The sequence below is a fragment of the Aythya marila genome (genome assembly GCF_965140915.1).
Source record: "Aythya marila genome assembly, chromosome: 25".
NCBI classification, from domain to species: Eukaryota; Metazoa; Chordata; class Aves; order Anseriformes; family Anatidae; genus Aythya; species Aythya marila.
In genome coordinates this window covers 1,886,093-1,904,925 of record NC_139066.1, presented here as the reverse complement: position 1 = coordinate 1,904,925, position 18,833 = coordinate 1,886,093, and the positions used below count along the sequence as shown (strand labels likewise).

Below are 18,833 nucleotides of genomic sequence, written 5' to 3'. Positions count from 1 at the left end.
TCGCTGGAGGCAGGCGGGATGGCTGCAGAGGGAGGCCAGAGGGGAGCGAGGTCCGTAAGAAGCCGGCGGGCCAGAAGCGAGGGCAGCCCCGTCCCGTCCCGTCCCGTCCCCGGCGCCGGCAGCCCCGCGCACCCAGGAGCACCGCGGCCAGCGCCGCCAGCCCTGCGGCCCGGCCCTGCCGCATCCCGCCGCTCCGCCGCCCGCGCCGCGCTGCCCCCGCCAGCCCCGGCTCTGCTCCGCCCGCGGCGCCTCCTCCCCGCCGCCGCCGCCCGGCGCCGCCAGCTCCGCCCCGGGGCCGCTCGGGGGCTGTCCCGGGCTGCGAGTGCTGGGCGCCTGTGGGCGGGCAGGGCTTCGGCTGCTGCCCGCGGGGCTCTGCCCGTCCTGCAGCCCAGCCCGGGACACGGAGGCGTGGAGGCGTGCGGGGAAAGGCTGAGGCAGCTCCTTCGGCACGGGAGAGGAGAGGGGAGAGGAGAAGGAGTGGGAGAAGTCCAGAGATGTAGCGGAGTATAGGGTGAGGAGAAGATGGAGAGGGCAGAGGAGACGAAGAGAGGGTGGTGAAAAAGCAGCTGCCCGTCTGCAGCGTCCCCAGCAGGAGGGGCACGCAGAGGGTAGGGGGCCGGCCTGATCAGGGCAACGTGGCACTGCTAAGCGACTGTCACCGATCTGTGGCTGCAGTTCCAGCAGCAGCGCAAAGCCAGAAGTCGGAACGGGTCAGCTCGTGTGCTGGTGCACGGTGCTGAAACCAGCAACCTGAACCCTGGGGCCCCACCAGCTTGCGTCGCGGGTAGAGAGTCTCTGTCCAGGCCGAGGGCTGTGGCTGCCACTTTCCCCATTACAGGCTCCACTGTTATGGAAGCTGAGCACATATCCGTGAGACACACAGACAGGGACATGCACACCCCATTTGAGGAATATACACCCAGAACAATATTCACAGTAGCTGCTTTTGGGGGCCCAAACCACTCTTGACACATTTGCCTGGAGGCTGAGACCCCGTTTCCCTGCTCCAGGAGCTTCATGGGGACCCCCTGGCTCCAGCCACTGATAGCACAGGCAAGTGGTGTCCTCATGCAGAGCCTTACTCCAGCAGCTGGCACCAAACGTACTCCTGCTGCTCCACCAGGATCTGGCACTTTCTTCTTGTAGCACGTGTGCATGGGACAAAGTGAGATTACACAGAGGTAAGGAAAGATTCCAGAAGAGGACAGGACAGATGGTGGTGTTCAGGTGCAGGTCCAGCTGCACAAGTACATGGAGTGGCCCCTTTTGCACCCTGCTCTGTCTGCCCTCGTGTGCTCCTCGCAGTTCCCCTTGCCCTGCACATCCCCTCATAGGTTTGTATAGGTCTGTCCTGCACCCATTCCAGCCTGTGTACTGGCCCACAGCTGTAACAGTTGCAAGGCCCAAGTTGATCTTCCTGGCAGTGGTGCCTGTGGCTTTGTGATAGGCCAGTAACTGGTGTAAATGGTGAGGTTTGTCTTTTCTTAGCATCCCAATTGACAAGGTCCCCAATCTGATAACCTCACTGGCATAAACTCAGTCACAGCCTCATGTACCCACCACAAGTGGTGCAACTGCCCACATTTGGTCTCCTCACTGCCTCCCTCATCGTCTCTCAGTCAGGATTGTGACCCTGTGTGTTCTTTTGTGCTTCCTGCTGTTCTTTCTCTCTATCCCCCTACCAAATGCTGATGGGCTGCTTCTAGGGAAGGAAAGAAGGAGGATAAGAAAGAAAGAAAGAAAGAAAGAAAGAAAGGAAGGAAGGAAGGAAGGAAGGAAGGAAGGAAGGAAGGAAGGAAGGAAGGAAGGAAGGAAGGAAGAAAAGCAAGCTGGAAGGTATGAAATGAAATCAGGGCTGTAGAAGCAGTGAGACAGCTGCCCCCAGTCCTCCATTGTGGATGAGCATGGAGGAACACCGTGGTACTGAAAGCAGAGATAAATCACAGCATACAAAACAAACAAACCTCTGTTTCTCAGTTTTCCCATGGCTTCCTTCAGCCTCTGGGACCTTAGGCTGTAGGTTGGTGTATGGAGCAGGTGTATCACAGCCCTGGAGAAAATGGACACCACTTTGTTGAGGGAGACCTTGGCAATGGGGTGGGTATAGAGGAGGGAGTATGGTCCCAGGCACAACACAACCACAGCTAAGTGAGAGTGAGTGGACAGTATCTTGTGTCTCCTCAAAGGTCTACATTCAGAGGGAGACCACAGAGCACCCTGCAGGAGCTCAAGGAAGACAGGAAGTCCTCTAGAAAACTGCTGGTGGTATTGTAGCCAAGGAGCACAGCAGTCCAGAAGCTCTCAGCAGGGGCCAGCTGCATGACATCAACGACCTTGATGAGAGAATAGTGTCCACCCTCAGCAAGTATGCCAATGATACAAAGCTGGGAGGAGTGGCCGACACACTGGAAGGCTGTGCTGCCATTCAGTGAGACATGGGCAGGCTGGAGAACTGGGCAGGAAGAAACCAAATGAAGTTTAAAAAGAGCAAGTGTAGAGACCTGCAACTGGGAAGGAAAAAATGTATGTATCAGTACAGTCTGGGGGATGATCTGCTGGAGAGGAGCTGTGAGGAGAAGGACCTGGGGGTTCTAGTGGACAGCAGGTTGACTATGAGCCAGCAGTGTGCCCCTGTGGCCAAGAAGGCCAATGGGGTCTTGGCATGCATAAAAAGGAGCATGGGAAGCAGGTCAAGGGAGGTGATCCTCCCCTCTACTCTGCCCTGGTCAGGCCTCACCTGGAGTACTATGTCCAGTTCTGGGCTCCCCGGTACAAAAAAGACAAGGATCTCCTGGAAAGGGTCCAGAGGAGGGCCACAAAGATGATACAGGGTCTGGAGCATCTTCCCTATGTGGAAAGGCTGAGATACCTGGGTTTGTTCAGCCTAGAGAAAAGAAGACTGAGAGGGGATCTCATCAATGTGTATAAATGCCTGAGGTGTGGGAGACAGAGGGACTTGGCCAACCTCTTTTCAGTGGTTTGTGGGGACAGGACAAGGGGTAATGGCCACAAGATAAAACAGAGAGAGTGTCGCACCAACATGAGAAAGAACTTCTTCACAGTGAGGGTGACAGAGCACTGGCTGCCCAGGGAGGTTGTGGAGTCTCCTTCTCTGGAGATATTCAAGGCCCATCTGGATGCCTACCTGTGCTATCTGGAGCTTGGAGAGAGTCTTGATGCTGTGCCAGCACTGCTCCACAGTAGCTCAAATATTGATACAATGGCAGTGCTGTTCTAGCTCCAAGTGTAGAGCACAGCACTCTACGGGCTGCTCTGGGGAACGTTAACTTCATCCCAGGCAGCCCCAGTTCAGGCAACTGCACACAAGAGAGGAACGTGTGTGTGAACATGACGCAGTGTGCACTCAGCTGAGACCCCATCAGAAAACAAGCCCGGCAGTTTCTGAACAGCATTTAGACGAAGTACATGGTTTGAAAAGGTACCCAGAGAGACTGCACAGAGAAGGGAGATGGACTGGGAGCCTTGGAGAAGGCACTGGAGACAGAGTTCTTGGCAAGACAGTGGCAGCTTTCTTGGGCTTTGCTAATAAGCGCTAAGAAACCCATTTGTTAGTCTGAGTAGCAGCAGTAAGGAATGTGCTAGAGTACACCATGGTGAGCACTGGTTGATGTCAAGAGAGACATAAGCTTTCATCTTACAAGTAGAAGTTCTATGATTTATTTATCTGTTTTTGTTTTTTTTTTTAAACAAAAACATGGAAAGTATGGGAGAGAAGAAAGAAGTCTCTACCGACAGGACCTGCACTCTGTGTCTTGTTAAAATCCACCTTGCTCTCTCTGATGCTGCAAAAAAGTAAGGTCACCTGCACAGGAAAGATTTAGTTGCTTTCTACATTTCTATTCTTGTTCTTTCTAAATAAAACACACGATTTCCTGTTGGGCCTTTCTTCTGAGATCCAGAAAGGCCCTGAACAAGCAAGCCCCCCTCATACAGACATCCCTGGGTCAGAGCAGGAGGAGGCAAAACAGGCCAGCAGGTTTTCCCTGAGGGCAGTGTCAGCAGGGGTAGGGTCACAGGCAGGAGCTGGGTCACCTGTAGCCAAAAGGGCCTCTGACAGTCCCTAGGGAGTCACTCAGACTGACATCATTTGCCTTTACTGGACTTTTCCAGCACGTGAGCTGAGTCTTCTGCCCACACTGAAATGCGTTGCCTGGAAATACTTGGGCCTCCCTACCCATCACACAAAAGTTGCCTTCTCTGGGGAAGGGCATAAAGCAGGAAATTAAGAATAGCATCACAGAAAGGAAATACACAACACATATCATTAGGTGGGATGTTTTGCATTCAAGAGCAGCTTGTCAGAAAATAGTCCCTGCTTCAAGGGATGCCTCTGGACATGGAGCAGCTAAGGCCCACTATAAAAGCCAGCCCAGCTCTGTGCTCTCTCATCCACTTCTCTGGCCTTCTTCTTGTTGGGAACCAGGTGAGTGTGAAGCCCCTTCTTGTCCCCCTCATAGTCCAAAGGCAGGTCTCAAATTTATGGACCTCTCAGCTGCTATCATCTGTGTTGCATCCCAAATCTTGGGGCTGCTGGTAGTGGTAGAGGGAAGCAGTTAGAAGGTTTGTCATGAAGACTGGACCTTTACTATGATGGCTCCAGTGCTAGGGTCTAGGCTGTAACAGATAAGTTTTGGTGGCTCTTTTTGGGCCCTGGCAGGATGAGGCCAAGAAGCATTGGCATATCCCTGCACAGACTCCAACTCAAAGCCCTGCCTGTGCAGTTCCCTCTTGGTGTGGTGACAGGCTGCTCATCACGCATGCCCATGTTGAGCTTTCTCCTTGCCCTCTCTCCCAGGTGAACCTCCTGCCCCCAGACATGTCCTGCTACGACCAGTGTCGGCCATGCCAGCCGTGCGGCCCGACCCCGCTGGCCAGCAGCTGCAACGAGCCCTGCGTCAGGCAGTGCCAGAACTCCACCATCGTCATCCAGCCCTCTCCTGTGGTGGTGACCCTGCCCGGCCCCATCCTCAGCTCCTTCCCGCAGAACACAGCTGTGGGATCCTCCACCTCTGCTGCCGTTGGCAGCATCCTCAGCTGTGACGGTGTCCCCATCAACTCTGGGTGCTGTGACCTCTCCTGCATAACCAGCCGCTACTGTGGCAGCAGGTGCCGCCCCTGCTAAAGATGCCAGAGAGTGCCCCAGACCAGGACCCCAGGAACTCAGAACATACTGCTGGACAAAAATGGATGGAAGAACAAACTTTGTGCTGTTGTTTTAAGAGGACCTGACCATCTCTGGCTTGTCTTGTAATGTCAGACAGGAAGGGGCCAGCCTGGCTTCTCTGACAACATGGCTAATGTTTACCTTTTTTGTTTCCTACTCACTCTGTTTCTCTCTTTTCTTTGTTGCCCTCTGCTCCCCTTCAAGCTCTCTGTGAGGCCCCCAGAAACTAGCCTGGAGAGACCTGCTAGCCTGTCCCCATACATGGGCCAGGTAGATGGGGCATCTGTGCCAAAGGAAAAGTTGAACAGATTTTTGTCTGCTCATCCTGCGCTGTGTTGTGGGGACTTCATCTTGGAGTCACCTCATTTCCTCCTGAGACTCAATAAACATTTGCAGCAACCCTGAGTATGTTTTAGTCTGATCTTTCCGTCTGCAGAAATGGACAGGGGAGAAAGCTATTTTTCTGGTGGGATTTATCTGGGGGCACTACCTCTCTCTTTTGGGCATTGGAGGGTGGGACGTACTGCAGCAATTCATCTTTCAGGCACTGTCTCTTGAAGCTGAGGAAGACATCTCTAGTTCCTCCACAGCCAATGGACACCAGCCCTTGACTTGTGATATCTCCACCTAGACACAGTCCCTTGATCTTAGAGGTCCCAGATCTTGGGGAATACTGTTGCTCTTGCTTTTGTTGGAGCTGTTCTGGGGACAGAGGCTCAGACAAAGATGATCCCAAAGGATCCCCAGGGATTGCAGAAACTGGGAATGGTTAATTGTCTTGAAAATGTCCCTCTGCCTCTACTTCATATTTCCCTCTCCTCTACCACCTGTTCACAGGCACCACGTCTGGGCTGCTTGGTCTTGGTTTATTTTCCCCAAGCATGGATCAGTTTTCTTCAGCTCTGGGAACTCAGAGACCCCATAGGTGCCACAAATCCACTTGCTCCAGAAAAGACCCTCTGAGGTTGCAGAAATCCTAGGCCCCACTGAGACACAGCAGTGAGAACGGGAGCTGTTCTCCTTTACCATGGCTCTAAGATTTCAGGAGATGATATCAGAATGACCTCAAAATGATCAGAATGATTCATCAGAATTCATCAGAATGATCAGAATGACGAAGCTTCAGGCCATTGCTTTCAGAATGACTGACCTTCCTCACCTCCTCTGGCAAACATTGGCAGGAGCCAGTCCAGGGGCTACCTTGAGATTTCTCAAAATATGTCCCATGTCTCTCCTTCCATCCTACCACCTACCTCCTTCTCTTCTTTTCCTTTGTGTTCTTCTTCTCCCTTCGGGTCTGTGGCTCCTCAGAGCCAGCCCTTCCACTGAGGGAACAGCAGACACATGCCCTGCATGATCTCTGCCATGGTTGGCTCAGGTGATTCCTGTATGGAGGTCACTATGTGACCTCCTTTTCCTCTGTACACTTATTAAAGATTTCTGTATCCCAGACTTGGCTGAAGATGTCATTTTCTCTCCTTGTATGCTTTTCTGACCTGCCAAGGGAAAATGTCTTTCCCCTTGGTAGGTATAAGATGAGTGTTTAAGGAGCCCCTTCTCCACTCCCAGAAGAATGGCAGGTTGTGATACACTGCTGCGGGTCCTCTCTTGGGCACTGCCCCTTAGAGATGGAGAAGACATCCTTGGCTTTTGCAGAGCAAGGGGCAATCTACCCTTGCCTTGCAGCATCTCTGCCCACAGCTACCTCCTGCAAACAGGGAGCACAACCTCTGCTGTTCTCATGGGAAAAGCTACGAGTCTGTGGGAGGCTGTGGAGGTTTGGAAAGGGCTTGCTCAGAGCACTGCTGTGCAGGGGAAGCATGTGGGGACAGAAGTTGGGTGGCAGATGTCGGGATGGGTGGAATAAGTGCAAGGACGCCCCACCACTTCTACTGCACCTTTCTCCCCTCTTTTGCCCCACCCCAGGGCCATGGCCAGCACACATGGGCATGTACATCAGGAACATGTACTCCATGTGGCTCACCTGCCCGCAGCACAGCACTTGGCAGACAGAACCAGCCTGACATGGGTGGGATGGGAATCAGTCCCCTCTCTGATGCATTTCTTAGACAATGCTGGCACGCCTTTATAGACAGGTGTGAGGAGATATGCCTGGATCTGGCATTTACTCCCAGGAGTGAGACAGGGAACAAGATAAAGGATGTTTAATAATCAATAGCTTTCTTAAATATGGACTATTAGTAGAATAGAACTGGTCAGAATATAATACTCCTATCCTCCCAGTTAGAAAGGCAGATGGAACCTATCGTATAGTCCAGGACTTAAGGGCCTTCAACAGGATCAGAGAAGATTTATACCCTGTAGTAGCCAACCCCTATAAACTTTTGACAAAATTAGAAAACAGTCACGTTTGGTTCACAGTACTAGATTTAAAAGATGCTTTTTTTTCTGTGGTGACTGAAAGCCAGAAAGTCTTTGCCTTTGAATGGGAAAATCCCAGGAGAGGACAAAAAAACTCAACTTACTTGGACTGTGTTACTACAGGGGTTCAAGAATAGCCCCACCATATTCAGGAAACAACTAGCCCATGATCTTGAGGCTTGGAAAACCCCTTCAGGAAAGGGGACACTGTTGCAATACGTAGATGACCTGTTGATAGCTACTGAAGAAGAAAAGGAATGTGTAAAATGGACTATTGGTTCACCAAATTTTCTGGGCACTAATACTGGGAACCCAGCCTCTTTCATCAGTAACTAAGTTTCCAAATCACCCATTCACTATTGCATTGAGACTATGGAAATGGTATACTCCAGATGACCAGACTTAAAGGATATATCCTTAGAACATGCAAAAGATTGGCATATAGATGGCAGCAGCTTCATTCGCCAGAGAGTTTGCCTCACAGGATATGCGGAACAACTCTTAGTAAGGTAATTGAGGTGAAGCCTCTTTCCCCTGGAACATCAGCCCAAGACGCAAAAATCATCACTCTTGAGATGGCAAAAGGAAAAAGAATTAACATTTGGACGGATTCAATATAGGCCTTTGGTGTTGTGCATGCACATGGGGCAATTTGGAAGGAAAGAGAACTCTTACCACCCCAAGGAAAATCAATTAAACATGCAGAAGAGATACTGAAGTTACACCAAGTGGTATACCTGCCTACTAAAGTTACCACTCTGCACTGTAAATGACATCAAACAGTTTGGTGGTGGTAGTGTTAATGTGTTTTGTATTCACAGAAGAGGAGCTTCTGCAAAAGTGGCATCTGGTATGGAAGATGAGCCTCAGGGATCATGAGGCAAAGAAGCAAAACATTCCAGTCAGTGGATACTTGAAGCCTATTTGGTCATCTACTGGCAGGAACCTAACACAGGCTGGAAGGCTTGGCAGGGACAGTTGCAGTCTGCAAGGCCTGCGGGATTGTTCCTTCAGGCGTCCCTGCGAGACAGAGCTTTCAGGTGTCCCAAGAGGGCTCTTGGGCCAGACACAGTGGAGCAGGCAGGTGCAGGCAAGGAACTGGTTAGGTGGTAGAGGACATGAAACTGTATCAAGGAAAGAGACTTGCAAGCATACAGCTGGCTGTCAGGATGAGGACTTTCTCCAGCAAAGGGAGCACAGAGAGGAGAAGGAAAAGGCAGAAGAGGGAAGGAAGCACTGCATGTCTGGGAGTGCCCTGAAGATGAACTCTGATCCGTGTGCTGTATTTCAAAGTCTGTTGATTTACAGGCCTCTCTCTCTGCAACGTGGTGGAGACTTGAAAAAAGCAGTGGAAGCAGGACTGTGTGGAGGTTTCTCTAGTGCTACACACAGCTCATACAGTCAGGTGCGCCCCTTTCCCTTGCCCGACATCAACATCGCTGGGTGTGCCGTCCTGTCACCTCACACCAAGCTGGGTCCGACCCATATCGGGCCCCCAGCGTCTGACCTGGAAAAACTGAAAGGCTTCAGCAGGGCCCACCTTGGCTGCCGGGGGAACACTCCCAGGTGTAGAGCAAGACGGCCCCGGCGGGTGGAGCGGCAGCGCCCCCTGGGATCTGTGCCCCTGCCTCGTCCCCGCCACACACGCCCGGCCCCGCCTGCCATGGTTCCTGCACGGCCGCAGCCCCGGCTCCTCTCCCCGTGGCTCTCAGGGCGCAGTAATACACCGCCGCGTCCCGAAGACGGGGCTCGGTGAGCCACAGGGCGCTGGACCGGCGGTCTGCTGCCACCTCGAGCCTCCCCGGCAGGTCTGTCAGTGCTTTGGACCCACTTAAAACACTCAAGAGGAATGCGGGTCCTTGGCCCGGGAGATGAGAGTACCACTGGATGAACTCATTTAACTGGATGTTGGGGTGTGAGCAGGTGATGTTGATGCCGGTGCCGTCGGTGGTCTCTGCCCATGGTTCCTGCTGCACCTGGGCTCTGCCTGCAGCCACTGCCAAGAACAAAAAAAAAACAACTCAGCAAATGGCTTTGCTGCACCGAAAATGTCACGCTGGGCGAGAGGGGAGAAGAAAACGGCTGACAGCTGATGGGAGCATTTCCTCTATACAAATCCATTTCACTGGGAATGGTTATTTGGGGACCAAATCAGAGCACGGCTGTTTGGAAGGAGGGTCCAAGCCAGGAGGAGAAGGGAAGCAGGCAGGAATGAGTGGGGGTGTGCCGAAAGGAGAGAAGGGAGGAAGGGAGCAAAGCAAGGTGGGAGGGAACTGCCAACTGAGCTCGCTGGAGGCAGGCGGGATGGCTGCAGAGGGAGGCCAGAGGGGAGCGAGGTCCGTAAGAAGCCGGCGGGCCAGAAGCGAGGGCAGCCCCTTCCCGTCCCGTCCCGTCCCGTCCCCGGCGCCGGCAGCCCCGCGCACCCAGGAGCACCGCGGCCAGCGCCGCCAGCCCTGCGGCCCGGCCCTGCCGCATCCCGCCGCTCCGCCGCCCGCGCCGCGCTGCCCCCGCCAGCCCCGGCTCTGCTCCGCCCGCGGCGCCTCCTCCCCGCCGCCGCCGCCCGGCGCCGCCAGCTCCGCCCCGGGGCCGCTCGGGGGCTGTCCCGGGCTGCGAGTGCTGGGCGCCTGTGGGCGGGCAGGGCTTCGGCTGCTGCCCGCGGGGCTCTGCCCGTCCTGCAGCCCAGCCCGGGACACGGAGGCGTGGAGGCGTGCGGGGAAAGGCTGAGGCAGCTCCTTCGGCACGGGAGAGGAGAGGGGAAGAGAGGGGAAGAAGAAGGGGAAAGCAAAGGGGAGGTTAGGGAAAAGGAGGAGAGGCAAAGCAGCTGCTCACCCAAAGTATGCCCAGCAAGACGGGCAAGCAGAGTCTGAGACCCTCTTCCCCTGCTCCAAGAGCTGCACCAGGAACCCACTGGCTCCAGCAGCTGGCAGCACGGGCCAGGGGTGGCCTAACCCCGTGTGACTCCAGCAGCTGGCACCAAATCCACTCCTGCCACTCCACAAGGAGCAGGTACTTTCTCCTTTCAGCAGATGTGCACACAGGACGAAGCAAGACTACACAGAGGTAAGGACAGATTCTAGGAGAGGACAGGACAGACAGCAGTGCTCAGCTGTGTGGTCCAATGAGACAAACACAAAGTGTCCCCTTTTACACCCCACTCTGTATTCCCTTGTTCACTCCTCCCGGCTCCCCTTGCCCTGCACCTCCCTTCACATGTTTGTATAGGTCTGTCCCACACCCACCCTGCCCATGTCCTGGCTCACAACTGTAGTAGTTGCAAGGCCCAGGCTGATCTTCCTGGCAGTGGCACCTGTGGCTTCCTTGGCAGGCCAACAATTGCTATGGTTTTTCCCTTGTTATCACTTCTGTATTTGCTTTCTCTGGTCGCAGTCTCTGTATGCTTGTTGATCGCCTTCCCTTTTCTTAGCATTCCAATTGACAAGGTCTTAGAACCTCACTGGCATATACATGGCTACAGCCCCATGTACCCTCCACCAAATGGTGCACCCCCCCCCGGTTTGGTCTCCTCACTGCCTCACTCATCATCTGTAATGGAGCAGGGGCATCACAACATGGGAGAAGTTGGGCGTCAGTTATGTTCAGGGAGACATTGAAAACAGGGTGGGTGTAGAGGAGGGAACGTGGCCAGTGGCATGCATAATCACAGCCAAGTGAGAGTGAGCAGACAGTGTCTTTTGTTTCCTCACATGTCAACATTCAGAGAGACACCAGAAGCACCCTGCAGAAGATCAAGGAGGACAGACAAACTGGTGGTGCTGTTGTATTCAAGGAGCACAAAAGCCCAGAAGCTCTCAGATGAGGACAGCTACGTGACAGGTAGCCTGTCCCAGAAGAAGCTGTCAGTGACTGTGTAGGGCCAGAGCAGGGTAAATGAAGGAGTGTGCCACTAGTGCCAAGGAGGGGAGCAGGAGTTCAGCCCAAAGGCCTTCCACGAGACAGGCCCAGACCTTCCCCTCCATGGCACTGGAGTACTGCAGTGGATAGCAGATGGCCACAGATTGGTCATAGGTTATGAGTGTGAAGAGGACATCCCAGTTTAGGCCCACTACTAGATGATGACTAGCCAGAGCACACAGTTAGAGAAGTAAATTGCCCTCTCTGCAGAGAAGGCATCTAGAAGCATAAGTGGCATCCTGACCAAGACATGTCACATGTCAGTGAATGGGAGGTTGCAAACACATCTCCCGAAGACAAACTACATTGGCGAGTGCAAGTGCTGGTTAGATACCACCATCACCATCACGAGTGTATTCCCAGTCTGGATGAAGAGGTAGATACCTGAGACCAGGATGAAGAGCAAAAGCTCTCAGCTCTCAGACAAACCCAGCAGCAACAAAAGAAAACACTCTGTAGACCTTCCCCCACCCATATGGGATGACAGCGGTGGCAGGAGGAAGGAGATGGAGTTGCTGCTCAGGATTCATTGTCGTCCACCATTCAATATCTTCTGGAGCAACAACACAGCAGGGCCTCAGCAAGCCAGGATGTTCCTTCAGAGACAGTAGAAAGTAAGATCAGAACCCTGGACTTAAGGAGAGCAGCCTTTGGTCTCTTCACTTTGTGTGTACACCTGTCTGTGTGTGTGTGATCTAAGAGTGCCTATGAGTGCACCCATGAGTACTGCATCTTTTTACATGAGCAGCAGTGTGCATTTGTGCTGTTCCCTCCACCCGATTTTGATGTCATGAGTGATATTGGTATGAGTTCAAGGGTCACACTGGGATTTAACAGAAATATTGATCTGACAGCGGCATCCCTCCAAGGCTGAGATGTGGTGACTGTGCATGTTGCCCCATGATTCCAGAGCAGTCCCAGAAAGGTTATCTGAGAAACCCTCCAGATGCTCATAGGTTGCACCTCCAGCATGCACATATTCCAACCATGTGTTCAGAGCAGGTCTCATCAGATCAGGTTGCTCAGGATCAAGTCAAGGCAAAGTCTGAAGTCTTCCAAGGATGAAGATCCTTGGTAACCTGCTCCAGGACTCGACCACCTTCAGGGTATATATTTCTTCCATATAGCTAACTAGAACAAAGCATTTTTGAACTTTCACCCATTGGCCCCAGTCTAAGTGCACTTCATCTCTAGAGTCCAGCTTCATCTCCTTTGCATCTTCCAGTGAAGTGGGAGTAGACAATGCAAATGTCTGTTTGGCTTTCTCCGTGACACTCACAGCATCTGTCCTTCCTCCCACAGCACAGCAACACCAGGACCCATGTTTCTCTGGTTCAGTGCCACTTCTGCCCAAGGTTTCAGGCCCTGCATGACTCAGCACCAGGCCCATGATTCACAAACGTATGTGTGGCATTGGTTTCCCCATGGGGGACCTCTGTCCCACCCCACACACCACTGACACCTCACCAGCAGCAGACCCACACAGGGCTGGGCCTTCTTGAAATGGGCAGGATTCCTCAGCCTTTCTCCCTGTACATAAAGCTAATGCCATCCTTTTGAACTCTCTAGCCATGGGGAGTGCAGCCATATCCTGGCCTGGAGAGGCAGGGAGGGGTGACTGCCACCATGCTTTTACACTCTGAACCCTGCACTCTGGAATTAAAGTATGGATCCAAACTGCTGTGGACCTTGTTGGGGACTGAAATTGGAAGTAGTAGAGGGTGAACTTCCTAGGGTAAGGAGAAGAAAGGCTGTAGAAACAGTCACAGAAGGCTGCATTTCAGCATGTGCTGAAATGTGCTGTGGGCACTTCTGGGCTGGGTTTGTTCTGTAGTTGTTGAGCTGTTCTCGGGTTCCTTCTTGCTCTGGCTGCTCTCTGAAGCACATGGACTGAGCACTGGAGAATGCCCTGAGGTGACCAGCACATTCACTTGTGAGGGGGGACATACAGATCACACAAACATGAACCTGCTCATGCATGCTTGTGTGGAATCGTGCAAAAATCACTGCCCACAGACACTTGCATAAATCCAGCACACAGGCTGTGGTGTTTTCAAATGGATGGCCAACTAAACTGCACCACATGGCTTTCTCATTCCCCCACCTCAAAGGAAGATGTGAGGAGAAAATATTTAAACTACAGGGCTTATGAGTTGAGATAGGGTAGTTTAATTAAAGGAAAATAAAAGAAAGAGAGAAAAAAAAAAGAAGAACCAACAAGCAAAAGCCATTTGAAAGCGAATTGAGAGAAAACAACTATTCTCTACTTCCCATAAACAAATAATGATCATCTATGTCTTTGGAAGCAGAGCCTCAATAAGCCTAGCTGTTTTTTGAGTGGAACATAAAAGCTCCCCCTTTTCCTTCCTCTTTCACATTTTTACTGCTGAGTATGACATCATCCAGTTTGTAATAGCCCTTTGGTCAGTTTAGGTCAGCTGCCCTGGTGATGTCCCCTTCCCAAGTCTTGTCCACCCCCCACCTCCTGGCTTTGGGGGGCTTGGAGAGAGTTGATGCTGTGCCAGCACTGCTCCACCATAGCCCCAACATGGTTGTGATGGCAATGCTGTTCTAGCTCCAAGTGCAGAGCACAGCACTCTAGGGGCTGCTGTGGGGAATGCTGAGTCTGTCACAGGCAGCCCCAGTACAGGCAAGTGCCCACAAGAGAGGAACATGTGCATGAACGTGACAGAGTCTGCATTCAACTGAGGCCAACCTGGGAGCAACCCCAGCAGAGTTTCTGGGCAGCATTTGTACTTTGGGTGAAGTCCATGATTTCATGTGGTACCCAGAGTGGTGTAGGTCACAGCCAGGAGCTGGGTCCCAAAGTGCCCCTAAGGAGTCACCCAGGTGGACATCATTTCCCTTTATTGGACTTTTCCAGCATGTGAGTTGAGTCTTCTGCCCACATTGATATGTGTTGCTGCCACTCAAAAGTTGCCTTCTCTGAGGCAAAAGCACAGCATAAACCAGGAAATGAAAAACAGCAGCATCACAGGAAGGCAACACACATCCTGTATCATTAGCTGGGATGTTTTGCATTCAAGAGCAGCTTGTCAGAAAATAGTCCCTGCTTCAAGGGATGCCTCTGGACATGGGGCAGCTAAGGCCCACTATAAAAACCAGCCCATCTCCGTGCTCCCTTATCCACTTCTCTGGCCTTCTTCTTGTGAAGACTCAACAGGTGAGTGTGAAGCCCCTTCTTGTCGTGGTCATTCTCCAAAAGGACTGGGGCTGCTGTTTGTGGGAGAGGGAAGGGAGGAGAAGGTTTGCCATGGAGGCAGGCTTGGCCATCTGTACTGTGGTGGCTTCTGGGCTGTGGTCTAGGTTGTACCCAGATAGGTCCTGGTGGCTGTTTTTGGGCCCTGGCAGGATGAGGCCAAGAAGCCTTCACAAATCCCTCCAGCTCACAGCATGGCCTGTGCCTTGGTTCCCTCTCAGTGTGGTGACAGGCTGCTCATCACGCATGCCCATGTTGAGCTTCCTCTTTGCCCTCTCTCCCAGGTGCACCTCCTGCCCTCAGACATGTCCTGCAATGACCAGTGCCAGCCATGCCAGCCGTGCGGCCCAACCCCGCTGGCCAGCAGTTGCAATGAGCCCTGTGTCAGGCAGTGCCAGAACTCCACCATCGTCATCCAGCCCTCTCCTGTGGTGGTGACCCTGCCCGGTCCCATCCTCAGCTCCTTCCCACAGAACACGGCTGTGGGATCCTCCACCTCCGCTGCCGTTGGCAGCATCCTCAGCTGTGACGGCGTCCCCATCAACTCTGGGTGCTGTGACCTCTCCTGCATTACCAGCCGCTACTGTGGCAGCAGGTGCCGCCCCTGCTAAAGGTGCCAGACAGTGCCCCAGACCAGGACCCCAGGAACTCAGAACATGCTGCTGGACAAGAATGGACAGAAGAACAAACTTTATGTTGTTTTAAGAGGAGCTGACTTGTCCTGTAAAGACAGATAGGAAGGGGCCAGCCTGGCTTCTCTGACAACATGACCAATGTCTACTTTTCCTGTTTTCCACTCACTTATTCTTTTTCTCTCTTTTCTTTGTTGCCCTCTTCTCCCCTTCAAACTCTCTGTGAGGCCACCAGAAACTAGCCTGGAGTGACCTTCTATCCTCTCTCCACTTGTGCGTCCAGTTAGATGGATGCCCTGTGTCAGCTCTGCCTTAGAATGATTTTTGTCTGCTCCTGCTGCTCTCCGCCCTCGGGGCCTCCTCTTGGAGTCACCTAATTTCCCTCCTGAGACTCAATAAACATTTGCAGGAATCCTGATGGTGTCTCTGTCTGGTCTTTCCATCTTCATAGAGATGGCCAAAGGTGAAAGTTGTTGCTTTGGTGGGAATTTTGATGTCCCTCACAGGTCTGCTGTTGGAACGTTACTGTTTCATGTCCTTATTAACAGCATAGACTTTGGGATCAAGTTCTCCCTCAGCAAGTCTGAAGATGACATCAAACTGAATGGACTATTCTATACAACTGAAAGAAGGGATGCCGTCCAAAGGGACCTGGGGAAGCTTTAGAAGTGGGCCCAAATGAACCTGATGAGGTTCAACAAGTCTAAATGCAGGGTGCTGCACCTGGTCTGAGGCAATACTGGACATGATTGCAGACTAGGAGAAATACTCATTGAGACCAGCCCCGCAAAGAATGACTTGGGGGTTTTGGTGGACAAAAAGCTCAACAAGAACCAGCAGTGTGTGCTTGCAGTCCAGGAGGGCAACTGCTTCCTTCGATGTATCAAAGAAGTAGTGGCCATAAGGCTGAGGGAGGTGATTGCCCCCTCTACTCTATCCTCATGAGGCCCCACTTGGAGTGCTACATCCAGGTCTGGGGCCCTCAGAACAAGAAGGATGTGGACCTGCTAGAGCGAGTCTGGAGGAGGGCTGGAAAGATGATCAGAGCACCTCCCCTATGAAGAAAGGCTGATAGTGCTGGGGCTGTTCAGTCTACAGATGGGAAGGCTCTTGAGAGACCTCACTGCAACTTTTAAATACTTAAAGGGGGGTTATAAAAAAGATGTAGAACAACTTTTTACTTGGTCAGAAAATTTGATTGGTCTTCCATGATATTCTTGTCTCTAAAATGGAGAGACATGGATTTGACAGATGGACCACGTGGTAGGTAAGGAATTGGCTGATTGTTCACACTCAAAACATTGCAGTAAATGGCTCAATGTCCAGGGGGAGATCAGATATGAGTGTTGTTTTTCAGGGGTCAGTATTGGGACTGGTACTCTTAAATATATTTGTCAGTGACATGGACAGTGAAATTGAGTGTATCTTAACAAGTTTCCCAATGACACCGAGCTGTGTGGTGCGGACAACACACTGAAGGGCAGGGATGTCATCCAGAGGGACCTTGACAGGCTTGAGAGGTGGGCCTGTGCGAACCTCATGAGGTTCAACAAAGGCCAAGTGTAAGGTCCTGCATCTTGGTCAGTCAATGCCAAGCACATCTATAGGCTGTGTGGAGAGCAGCTCTGAGTAGAAGGACCTGGGGTTGCTGGCTGATGAGAAGCTCCAAGCACTTCTTGAAGCCCAAAAGGCTTGATGCTTTTAACCACTTCCCTGTGGAGCCTTTTTCAGTGCCTGAACCATGCTAGTGTCAGTTGCCATGGACTGCTTAGTAAAGTATAAATATTGACAGAAAGATCTTCAAAGAATCAGAACTGTGGTGGGATGGGAGGCAGAAGAAGAGAATGCCTTGTGGTGAGTGAAAGACTATGGAACAGGGAGAATGGCAAAGATGATGCAGATGTAGGAGTCTGCCATGAAAAGCAGCATGCTTCAGATGATGAGGGCAGAAAGGATACATTCAAGGTTCTCGCCCAGCATTGTACTCCCCAGGCCAGGCTCAGAAGAGGCCCACCACCACAGCAGAAACAGACAATAGTGTTCCTGGTATCCACTCTGCATCCATGCTCCTAAGGAGAGGAGGAAGCAGAGTTTCTTTCTCATGACTGAGGTGTAATGCAATGCCTTGTGTGTGGCAATCAGAGCTCAATATTGAGAAGATCAGAAATTTAGTGATATCCAGAAGAAGTGGAAAAATAACTGTAATAGGCAGCTGGAAACACAAAAGTTTCTTTCTCCTGAAGACATGGAAAGTCTCCAGTGTTTTGGGAGAAAAGGTAATGGTATACCAGCTCTCCAAGAAGGTGAGCAGGCTGAGGAAGAAGTACGTTGGGATCCTCAAGTGCTAGGCACTCCCCCCAGCAACAAAGAGGAGATCATTCCCATCAGGATTAGGAGAAAGGTGGAGAATATAATGACCAAAAGGGTGATGTTCCAGCTGCAATTTTCTGTTGAGCCCAGGAGAACGAATTCAGTCCCAAAAGTCCTGATCTCCTTTGCCATGGCTCTAAGATTTCAGGAGATGATGTCAGAGTGAAGTTTTATGCTGCAATAAGAGCAGTAGTAAACATCCACAAAAAAGCCTTTTCCTAGCATAAGTGGCTTTTCTCACGGCCTCTCCTGATCACTGCCACTCTCATTCTCCCTCCACCTTTCCTCTCTACTTTACAATCTCCTTCTATATAGACAACCATACAAACATCTATCCATCCTTCTCCAGGTATACATCTACACACTTTTTTTCATGACCCTTCCAGAAGTCATCTACAAATTACAGTCTGTCAAGTCCAGATTCATTTTTTTTCCCTGTTTCTGCCTTCTTATCTCAAAGCAGTTTCCAATTACAAAGTAGGTCTGAAAAATTTGGAATATTTTATAGAAATTAATTGCCAAGGTTTCAAAGAGATTTTTAAGTTGATGGAAAGTGATGATAGAATTCCCCTGATTTCCTGTATACTATGGGGCTGTGGAGAAAGGTCTACTGCACTTCAGCTAAGCCTGAATAACGAGGACGGGCTGCTGCTGAGAAGTATCTCATGTGATGTTTCCTTCAGGATATGATGCCAAGGCCATATTGGGATGGTGTCCTAGATGTCACAGGACTCTTACAGTGTCAGTGATGCTTTGTTGAAGCCATTTTCCCCAGACCAAGTGTCACCACCTCCCTTATCCTCATCTCTCCAGGCATGCCCTACTCTCCCAGTAGCTGCAGAATCAGACAAAGGCCTCTCTGAAAATAAAGGCTATTTCATCCCCAGGGAGCCAGCTGAGACTCATGGAACTGTGTTTTTACCTGTTTCAGGATGGCCTCAGAGACAGATGAGTGCTGGGAGGCACTTGGCCAAAGCTTGGGACCCTCCACAGGCAGACCCAAGCACTCCAGTCCTGAACACATATCCTCAGATTACCGGGGGCTGAGGCTGAACCAGCACCTGGCACCACCACACAGACATGACACTATAGGTACTGGGACAGTCTGGACACATGCCTAGGATCAGGAGAA

General features: G+C 51.8%; 1 protein-coding gene across 1 annotated transcript; it reads left to right on the top strand.

Moving 5' to 3' along the window:
- Nucleotides 1–14,561: 14,561 nt before the first annotated feature.
- On the top strand, nt 14,562–15,310 carry LOC309887208 (feather keratin Cos1-2-like; the record flags this gene model as incomplete). The annotated part of the gene is made up of 2 exons (XM_082778751.1): nt 14,562–14,663; nt 14,984–15,310. 2 exons carry the CDS (start codon nt 14,562–14,564, stop codon nt 15,308–15,310), a joined length of 429 nt encoding a protein of 142 aa, XP_082634877.1.
- Nucleotides 15,311–18,833: the final 3,523 nt, after the last annotated feature.